Source organism: Erithacus rubecula (genome assembly GCF_903797595.1).
Source record: "Erithacus rubecula genome assembly, chromosome: 10".
NCBI classification, from domain to species: domain Eukaryota; kingdom Metazoa; phylum Chordata; class Aves; order Passeriformes; family Muscicapidae; genus Erithacus; species Erithacus rubecula.
Window position 1 is genome coordinate 26,283,813 of NC_136662.1, and position 10,976 is coordinate 26,294,788.

The 10,976-nt window shown below is 44.2% G+C and overlaps 1 protein-coding gene across 6 annotated transcripts in view; it reads right to left on the reverse strand.

Moving 5' to 3' along the window:
- The window catches only part of DNM3 (dynamin 3), a 168,933-nt gene extending 158,232 nt beyond the window's left edge, over positions 1–10,701 (reverse strand). For 4 of the 6 annotated variants that reach the window (XR_013775250.1, XM_079313622.1, XM_079313621.1 and 1 more), the window contains exon 1: positions 10,486–10,685. Coding sequence is in view for 5 of the 6 variants with exons in the window: in XM_079313622.1 (XP_079169748.1) it covers positions 10,486–10,631 (146 nt within the window). In the remaining variant the exon portion in view is untranslated. Of the gene's footprint in view, positions 1–10,485 lie in introns of all 6 variants that reach the window. The other 2 variants (XM_079313623.1, XM_079313619.1) reach the window with 2 other exon arrangements.
- Between the last annotated feature and the right edge of the window lie 275 nt (positions 10,702–10,976).

Consider the following 10,976-nt stretch of genomic DNA (forward strand, 5'->3'; position numbering starts at 1 on the left):
CATGCAGTGGGACTGAATGGGCCAGCAGCAGATGATATCTGCCTGGAGGGAGGATGGGCTGTGGAAAGATAAAGATGATTGCCCCAGCTGGTTTAAAGCTGGCCCATTAGCAGATAATATGTGCCAGGAGATCAGGGTCACTGCCCCACCCAGCTCAACAGATGGGGACAGAACACACATTGCTGGTCACATCAACCCAACACACACACACCTAGTTAAATTATAACTGGAGAACTCTTAATGCTAAAAACATACATCTGCAGATCTATTTTGCAGATGTGCTCATTCTATCTCACCTGCTCCTGTGCTCACCAACCCCAGAGAGGTTTCAGCAGCAGATCCTTCACTCACTTTTAATTCATTACAAAGCAAGGTGTGCCCAAGAGATGGGAAATGTACTTTGCATTAAGAATTAAGTCCATGAGATTTGTCATCACTGACACATGACACCACTGTATTTATTCTTAGTGGCTTTGGAAGCACATATTCTCTACCCTTCAAGTGACAGTACAAAGATAACCCTAGGACACGTTTTCAAGAAGTCTCAAAAGCCTTAAGGCACTGCCTCAGCTGTGCTTTGATGCTCTCAACCACGAGCCTTTTTAAATTCAGTAACACACCAGTGTTTCTACATGACACTGATACTTGGCCATATATCAGCTCCAAGTACAGAGACCAGCTCTTACTTTCAGTCACCACTTGATCCCTCACCTCCTTTCATTAGTTACAGAAGAGTAAATGTTTTTTTGTTTGGAACAATGTCTGTCAATCAAAGGTCTCCCACACTTTGTTCAATGGCCTAACATAATGGGCCTCACAGGAAGATGTACTAGACAATTAATCTGCTTTACTGAAGACCAATGATATCTATCTTAATTAGGCCTACCAGGCATGCTAAATGCATTTTAGAGGCTGTGGATTTTCAGTGATCTCAGATGTTTCAGCTCCTGAAGCTCTGTACTGATCTTTCCAATTGTTTTTTGGTTTTTTTGGGGTTTTTTTTTTTTTTTATTTTAAACCACATAGCATAGATGGCTGGTGCTTAGTTTGTGTTTGGTCTCAGCTTGCAGTAACCATTCTTTCAAGGCAAATATTCCTTCTACTGATGCAACATTTTAATTAACCTGCTCAATCAAGCACAGTAACTATACATTCACCCCCCTTCCTAGGGCTTTAGGGGCAAAAAACAGAATATCCAGACACCTTTGGGCTGTCAATTCTTCCTCCTCTCAAGCAGGGCACAAGTAAAGTGTTGAAAATCTTACACAGCACTACAGTTAGCAGCCTAAAATGTCTCTTTGGGTCCCTCTTCCCCTTCACTCCTTTATGGAATTGAGAGCAACTATAAAAAAACCCAGAGGGCAATGTTAAAAAAAAAAAAGTCTACCCAAAAAGACCTAGCTGTGGGAATATGAGTGTGTTGATTCTTAATATGACAAAAAAGGTATTTTTGAAAAGCCCTAGAAAAACTTCATATAAGCTGGCATGGGATTCTAGTCACACTAACTGGGCACCTCCATAACAAGGATGCTCAATGCCAGTGCTTAGGGGAGAAAGCAAAGCTTGAGATTTCCTCTTCATGCAGAAGACTGGAGAGAGAGCAGGCTCAGAAATCCCTGTCATTATACTTCTCTTGGATCTGGAAGATGCTTTCTGTAAGTAGCAGCAGCATTTCTGCCCAACAAGCTGCCAGAAGTTATTACATCTCCCCCATTAGACATCTTAGGGCTATGAGAAAATTTGTGCCAAAAAATTACCCTGGTCCCAGTGGTAAAGTCTTCCATCAAACAAAATGGGAATCAATGGGTTCTCCAAAGTAGGGGCTATTTGAACTCAAGTCTAGGAAGGCACAGAGCCTCTTAGACCAATCTAATGCTGGATTTTGACAGCAGTGACAGTACCACACATCACATTTCCACACAGGAAAAAGGTGAGACTGTTCACTCATCCAAGGAAAGAAAATGCACTTCCCAGGATTAAGGAAAATATCTTTTACATGATAGAAAGCTTGAAAATCTCAGTAATGCTTACAGGACTGCAAAGTTGCTGTACACAGGCATGAAAACCTGCGAGGCACCAGGCCAGGAGTGTGAGATGAAGAGTGCTCTGTGTGCAGCACTGGGCTGGCTGGATGAACAGAGAGGGAAGCTGCCAATGTGCAGGCTCGTGGGCAAGGCACGGTATGCACGATGCATCTGTCCTCCCTGGCAGCCAGCCAGCACTCTGCTGCATCAGCCTCCTTCCATTGGTGAAAATGCCCTTTTTCCTCTTCCCCTTTTAAGATTTTACAAAAGCTTCTGCTATTTCCTGCCCAATGGTGCTCCCATTCTGAGCTGGTGGTGGAAGAGGGAGAAAGGAAACACAAAACACAAAGAAAACCCAACAATTCTCAGAATTTTAGTGTCAAAAAGAATAAAGGAGACTTTGCAGGACAACTCATTCTCCCTAATCAAATATGTTTGCTTTTAGGAGAGGACTCATTTGCATAGGATGTTGGTGCATAAAAGCCCATCCATTCTCAGGATGAATACTAATGCAGCAAGATTCTGTATCTCAACACAAGAAACAAACAACAAAAATTCTTCACTCACTTTAAATTGTCAGTGCTCTAAATAGACCTTGGCTGTTTGGGTTTATTCCCAATCACTTCCAGCTGCCAAATGCAATTAACAATGTTTCTTTGGAAAGATCTGAGTAAAAAGTTTTCGTCTATAATATAATCAGAGAGAAAAATCTGACTGCAAGGATCAGAAAGAAAACATGCCCAAACAAACCAGGCATATGAGCTAAATTAATCTAACTACTACAGAAATACTTGCATTTAGCAATTAATTCACCCCTTGATACTCTGTCAAGACAAACCTTTTAGATATTGTGGGTTCCAGTACTGCTATCAAAAACCCAGAAAAAATTATCTGCTGCTCTCCCTCCCAAATCCCTCTCTCCTGAACTGGGATCCATCAATACAGACTTTTTAAACAGTAGCACAGTATACAACCAGCTGTGACATATCCTAGTAAAATCCAAGAACTTTTCAGAAGCATTGTAAAAATACATTTCTCTTTTGTAGTAGACAAGGTGTCAAACTGTACAATTACCTTTTTTGGTACAATACAAGCCATTTCAAACCATTTTGCAGAGCTGGAATGTAACTGGATTCAATTCCTGTACTCCCTCTGGAATATATACACAGTGGAAACTGCAGTAAAAAGAGCATGAATTCATCAACAGGAAGACAACTACAGAAGGAAGACGGAAAGGAGATTGTTTCCAAAACAAGTGATACAAGTTTCTCAAATAGCTTCTCTTCTCCAACCATTTTATCCTTTTCTACCTGCCCATTTATCCTTCTCTGAGCCCATAGTATGTGCAAATTAATCTACTGTCCAGGACAATGTGAAGTCTATTTAGCTCAACAGTGAAATTTAGTATCAGCTATGATCTCCCATCTCTCTGCTCACCAGAAACTGCATTATTACCACAAGAAAAATTTCTATTAGAAGTCTGACCAAAAGAGTCAATGCTCTACTTCCCAGAATACTAACCAAGTCATTAGGCTGCAGGTCTCAGTCCAGACTCCTGAGCTTTTCAGCCTCTTTCCCAATTCTCACAGAAACAGAGATCTTCTGTCAATGTTTGTTTAGCACCTGAACAAATAAACAGGTCAGCACACAAGGACACAACACTGCCTCTGATGGATTATGCCAAAATTTCTTCAGCAGCTTCAGCTTGGCTGATGAGCAGGGCTGGAAGAGAGCCCATTTCCCCCCTGATATGAGCAGAGATGTCTCTCACTGGTTCTCATCCTTGCCACACAGAGCTCTGTGCTCTCTGCAGGTGAGTTACACACAGGCAGCTTCAGAGCATCCTCTAGAGCTGAGCAGTGCACAGAGTAAACAAGGGAACAAGTGCCTGAGGTTACTGGGGCTTTGATGATCTCATCTGTGAGTGCTGAAATCTGTATTATACACAGAGACAATCTCCTGCACACCTAAACAATGAAATCTTGGTGATTTTGCACAGGAGTTAGAAATACCATGCTAGGTACTGGATTAAAAGTGTAACTTCCACACACAAATTATAAAAGCTGACATTATCAGCAGACACTTGGGTTGAAAATCTCTTATCTGCAGCTACAGTCTCCTTTACATCCCAAAGGCTATCACAAACAACAGTGCTTGGCAGCACATCAAAGCCCAGCACCAGTAAATGGGATTTTGCTCCTCTCTAGCTCCATAAAGCTGCCTTGTTCATCTCAATGCAACTTGCTGAAGAAAAGGATGCAAGGTCACAGTTAAATAATGCTCATTTCCTGTTCTCAGTGTATTTACACTACAGGTTTACACTGCAGACACTCAGCAGTAAAGGGAGTCCCAGTAGCCCATTACACACGAGCACAGCAAACATGGGGAATTCACAAAATTATATTTACTGGAAGGCCTCATTATGTTTAAACCCCACCCCAAACAGTAAGAAAACCAAACTAGAAGGAGCAAAAATTTCTCTCCTCCTCATGCCTGCAATCCAGGCACTTTTTGAGAAACTCATAAGTACTTGGAGGAGCATCATCAATTTGCTCAGTGATCAGCCGAGGGAAGGCAAACCACAAACATCATCTCTCTCTCAATGACTAAGCTCTTGCTGGTGCCTTTTTGGGATGAGAAAACACTGGTACATCTCTGCTGTTCAAAGCAGAATCCAAGGCTCAGTTTTGGTTCCACACAGAAATCTAAATCAACCATCACTCAAACAAGAGAAATGCATAACAGCAAGTTTTAGACAACAATCACAGTTATCCCACATTGATTTTAACATTATATGCTACCATCTTCCTTTACAGGTAGAAGCAAGTTAAAATAAAGGAATAAAAATGTATATTCTACATACAGTTAAGGCATGTATGGATACACATGCAGGTACTATTTAAAAAGCAGTTTGAGGTCACACAGTAAAGAGTGGCAGAGAGCAGTATCCACACTTCCACATCTCTGCTGCAGTACATGGCAGCATCACTCCTGATGTTTACTGGTGAATATCCAAACAATCCACTTATCTAAGCTGGAAATCCTTGTTTGCTGTTTCATCTACACAGGAAAGTGACATAAGCTTGAAACAGCAGCAGCAATGCCCATCAAGAAACAGCAAGACAACATAGGCGTTGGTCATTTGTTGATTTCAACGCTACGAAATCCCAAGTGTTGGCTCCTTCCTGAAGGCAGTGAGTAACAGGATTTATAATATTATACAAGAGTCTAGAGAGCAGGCATTCTGTCAAACTTTCAGATGTGCCTCTATATAAAAAGCCAGGAAAGTCTGGATAAAGTTGAGTAGATTCCTATGGTCTGAAAAAAAAAAGGAAAGAAAGAGCCCAACCCACAGACCTCTCCTGAGATGACTGCTCTCCTTTAAAAACGATCAGAGGAGTGCAGCCACCTGCAGTACCTTGATGGATTGAACTCCCACTAACAGCTGCCACTGATAGCACTGATTTCTCACAAGGCACTCAAGACCAGACTGGGGTTTTTTTTGAAGATTGCTTTTTGCAGGGTTTTGAAGTTTTTCTGAAGTCTAGAGCACAGACATCAAATGCTACACTTGTGTTCACTAAATGCTACAATACCCTGATGGTACACAGCATGCTGAAGTTATAGTAAGACTATGTATTCTCATAGGTACGCTTAACAAAAGTGAAGTGTTACTTATTGATTTAGCATCTCTAAGCTGCTTGATACATTGAACTTAAATGCCAGAATAAAGGTCAGAACTTCCTACACTGTGCCTGTCTCAAGGCAGAATACAGCTTTTCTTAACTGGCAAAACTTAAATGCCAAAAATAAGAGGCAAATCCTCAGAGTAGTTTTAAAGGAAAGAAATTACTTTACATGCGGGGTGTTGGTGAACAAACAGCATATTTGTTTGCATGTCTGTTTTTTTAACACACATTTCCTTTACTTTGTACATACCAATTCTCAAGACTCGAAGGAAAAAAATAAAGAAACTTAAGTCCACAATGGAATTACATTTAAGGACAAAACCAGGCCACCTGTATCCCATCTAAACAGACAGTTTGTTCTTCAATGTATAAATACAAAACCTTATTCAGGGAAGAAACCCAAATGAGCCACTGTCTCATTTGCTGCTGTTTCTAATTAATTAAATACTCAGAAAATTCTTGCTTTCATTGCACCAGGGTATTTTGATAACTGGGCTAATATACTCAATACTGTACTCCAAGCTGTACTATGGCTTAATTAGTCAGGAAAAGGAGTGGCTGCCTTGCATTTCCAGAAGATCCTTAAGATTAAAAAAAGAATACACAGCACCATGTCTCAATTTCTATCTCAGATTGTATTCACTTTGACTGCTTAGCTTTTTCATGCCTGTTTCACAAAAGAGGAGATTTTCTGTAAAGAAGTTTTTTCTCTCAATGCCTAGTAACTCAAAGAATAAAATACCTGCACCAATCTTAATACATCTCCCCAAGGAAGCATCAATCTAAATACGTGTCTACACTCTTCAGAAAAAATTTCTGCTCTAGCAGCCAGAGTTAAAGTCCCTTCTCTTCTCCTAATGACTCAACACAGTCTTTTCACAAGCTCCATCTCAAGCAGAACAGAATGAGCTGAGCACACGAGGAATAGTAATTTCAAAAAGAAATAATCACTACATAATGTCATAATAAATAGCTCTACTTACATGCAGTGGCCCTAAGATTATCAAAAGCATCTCAGATCAAAAAGCTGCAAATCTGAATTACACAATCAGACCTCGGGCTCTCAAAATGAAAGTGCCTGTTTGGATATGACTGACAGGCTTACAATCAAGAGTTCACATCTCTTATAAAACAATGATTTGGCCACATGCAGTTTGTATTATATTAATCAGGAAGGGAAGTGAAGAGCTTTCAAGTTGGAAACCTAATTATTAATTTCTTGCTATTTTTAAGAGTAAAACACGGTTCTGATTGCTGAAGAAGGAGGGCCTGACAAGGTAGCTTGCTGTCTGTGCCTTCAGTTATCTGAAAAACCCATTTGGATATAGATGAAATAATAGCAAGTGCTTTCTCTCCAAATACAGTTTACAGGGATTGCTTCCTGCCATTAGTTTTCTTTTAAGTAACCCTATTATTATCAAAAGCGAGTTTGAAAAGCACAAACAACATATAAGCTCCTGGCCCTGAAGTGCTCAGGAGCACAGGAATAAGAGAGGCCAAGTGCCTTCTCCCACTGGCAATCTGCTGGCATTTGTTGTTTGACTCCCCTTTGTGCTTCTGAATTGCTCTCCAACCAAACTCTACCAGAAGGTTGCATTAGATCCTTTGCTTCAAACACTGCCTCAACATTTTGGGCACATTTACTCCTGTTACAAAGGGAAGCAGAAGGAGGTAGGAAGAACATTTGCTCTTCAGACAAATTCATTTCCTCAAACACATACCACGAGCTCCAGTTATGAACACATAAAGGTCTAACCCATAAATGGAAATGACTGCTGTCCTCAGGTGCTCTCTGTTTCCATCTAAATGTAACCAGAATCCTGAGAGAAAAACCTACACACACAGTCCTTGACTACCAAAATAAACTGTCTCCTTACACACAGAGGAGCCTGGGTGTCACACAATTCCTGCTCAATCAACACCACCATCAATGCAAAATACACGTGAACTAATCCAAACATCCCCCCTGCCTGCTGGCAGTCATTAAGGATCCTGTGTGCACCTAAACAGGCCCTGGTGCTACCCTGGAGGCAGAGATGGATATGTGCTATTCAGCAGGGCCTGTGGGATCTGCCAGCTCACACAAATGTGCCAGCACCAGATTCCTCACAGCCCTTCTGAAAAATTATGGCAGTGTATAAACGAGATGGTGGATAAGCCTGCACAGCCCAGCATGTTTCCTAGGACCCATGAAGAAGCTCTAACTCTTGATACCACCTGCAAGTCAGAAAATAGTTTCTACTGTCCAAGTGCAACAAAACCCAGTAATCTTTGCACAACCAAAGATGTTGTGAAGACTGAAACACCCACAGAGCTACAGTGGCTGCAGACAGCAGGGAACAACAACCTGATCCTAGAGTTAAAACCATCTTACCAACCTCACAACAGCTCCACTGACAAGTACAGGTTAACAAACAGCAGCATGTTTGTAGCAAGATCCTGCCATTCACATGGAGGATATTGTGTCCTCCTCATACCCATCACAGATATTCCTGAAGAAAAGAGATCATCAATATCTCTCTGAAGGTTAAGAGCTCAAAATCTACTAATGATAATGATTCATGTGGCAAAAAAGCCCCACAACCACAAAACAACCCAAACAAAACAACGAAAAAGAAGCCATGAGAATTAATGCTCAAACTTGAGAGCAATGCAAGGACTGTTTTATTTGGATGTGGATTTCAAAGCTGTGTTACCATCAGTGAAAGCTGCCCCGTGGCTGCCAGAGGCCATGAAATATACCAGTAACAAAGAGAAATGAGCGCAGCATGGCTCTGCAGGGAGACCTGCTACCTCTACAAGCCACAGTAAGACAGATGTGGATGAAACAAACTTGTTTGCAGAGAGCAGCTGCATTATCCCATAAAAACAGGAATATCAAATGGCTTACTAAAAAGAGACACAGGCCATTTGTCTGCTGATCTAACAAGCAAAATCCTTCTCTGAGCTCATGGATATTTATTAATCTGGTTCTGAGGGTTCACAACCAAGTTCTCACAGCTTTAGCAAGGGCACATCTGCTGACCACACATACTCAGCTTGGAGGAAAGGCACAAGTAAAACATCCATGCTCAAGTCTCATGGAATAAGTTTGAAGCAATGCAATTTAATGTCATTTTTGCAACTGGATCCAAGGTTGCAAGTAAGGAGATACTACAGATTGGTTCATGCTGGATCTCAAGAAGTTACTGCATAAAACAACAATGTGGAACTCTGAAAGAATCCAAATTCCAAATCCCATGTGACAGAGACATTCTGATGTTTCACAGTAGCCTGGAATCTCTTCTCTGAAGAGACTGTCTTGAAGCATCTGCAGGCTGCACAGTGAATAACTACAGGAGTGAAAAAAGTTACTGCCCTTAGCCCTCCCTCAGAATTCCTCCTAGAAATGCCCACATCTCACTCATGCAGCCGGTCCCAACCTCTTGGCCAAACAGGCTAGATCAGCACAAACTGCTCGTTTGCACCTTTTGCTCCAGGCAGGCTCGAAAGAACAGCTCCACCTGCGGATCAGACGGAGCAGATCCCTCCGGCAGCCGGGCAGTGACAAACACCTGGGAGCAGTACGATCTTCCATTGGCACAGCTGGATCCAGAAACCGACATCTGCCCACCTCACTCAGCCCCGACCCCAGGGACCAAAATATCCTCGTTGAAAAGAAAAATGAAGGTGTTTTCTTCCCTCAGCACACGTGCTTTGCGGACGCGTAGCTCAAAACGTCAAAAGGTTACCAAAATACTTTTTAAGGACTTGTTTAGAGAAAACAGTAATAATTTGATGGCCAACCGTGCTTTCTGGAGATCTCATTTATGTTTTTCAAACTCGAGAGACTTGGCAGTACTGTCAGTACCAGCAGCTAGCTACAGTCTTCAAGGAGAAAGAAGAGGAAGAACTGACATTTAACACAGTCAGTTCTGAAGGAGAGATGAAGAAGCACTATACAGTATTTTTATACTGGGGATCAAGATCTATTGCAGCCTGACACACGGCCAGGTTGTGGAATGTCACAGCATTTAATATTTACTTCGGTGAAGATCTCTGCACATCAAAGTCCCCCATCACCGACACACCACTGTATTTCGACCCCATAATCCGGACCAGGACCGCAGCATCACCTCCCCCTGGGAGCCCGCAGCTCTTTGAGGCAAACGCAGCAGGAACTTCATCAAACAGCACGTGAATCCCGTGTTTACCTCGGGACGTCTCCAGCCTGAATCGTCAGGCTTCCCCTTTTGCCGTCAGTGATTTGTTAGAAACGATGCGCATGCTGGACTTGACGATCTCGGAGCTCTTTTCCAACCTTAATGACTCCGTGATCGGAATACCCAGAGGCGCGTTGGGACGGTGCGATGGGATGGGAGGAATGAGCCGCCCCGAGCCAGCAGCCCACCGAAACGAGGGTTTGGGGCTTTAAAGAGCTCGCTGCTCTCAGGCAGCGCTCACCCACACCCACACGCACACCCCGAGCGGGCACACGACCGCGCTCGCCCCGCAGCCGCGGCGGCTCCCCCGCAGCGCGCACATCGCATCGCGGGCGCTGCCGGGCCAGGGCCCGCCTCGCCACCCCCGAGCACCGCAGGGGGAGGGACAGCGAGCATCCTCGGTGGGGACCGAGCACCCACGGCGGGCTCGGAGCCCCGCAAAAAACCCTCCTCGTCCATCCCCGCCCCCACCGCTCCCCATCGCCGCTCTGAGGGGGGCGCGCGCTGCGGGCCGCGAGGGGACCGCTGATGGGGAGGGGGCGCGGGGATGCCGTGCCCGCCGCCCCTCACCTGGAGACGCAGTTCTCCAGCACGGAGCTCTTGCCGGCGCTCTGCCCGCCCACCACGGCGATCTGCGGCAGGTCGAGCAGGCAGTTCTGGCCCAGCGCCGCGAAGGCATCCTGCAGCCGGTTAACGAGCGGGATGAGCCCCTCCATCCCGCCGCCGCCTCCTCCTCCTCCTCCACCCGCCGCCGCTGACAGGTAACGGCCGGCGCACTGCGCATGCGCGCCTCCCTCCGCGGGATGGGGGCGGGGCCTCCGCGGGGCGGCCACGCCCCCTCCCGTGCGGCTCCCACGGTTGTCCCCAAATCGCTTCTTTCCCCCCGTTGTGCCAAAGGCCCGTCCACGCTCGCAGTCAATTGGATTTATTTACAGTTCTGCGCAGAAAGATGCCTGGGTGGCACGTCCACATGAGTGTCAAAAGTTTTCCACTTTTTGTGGATTTTAACAAACTAAGGTGTTGGTGTTTATTGGCTACAAGGTATCTAGTTCGCTTATTAA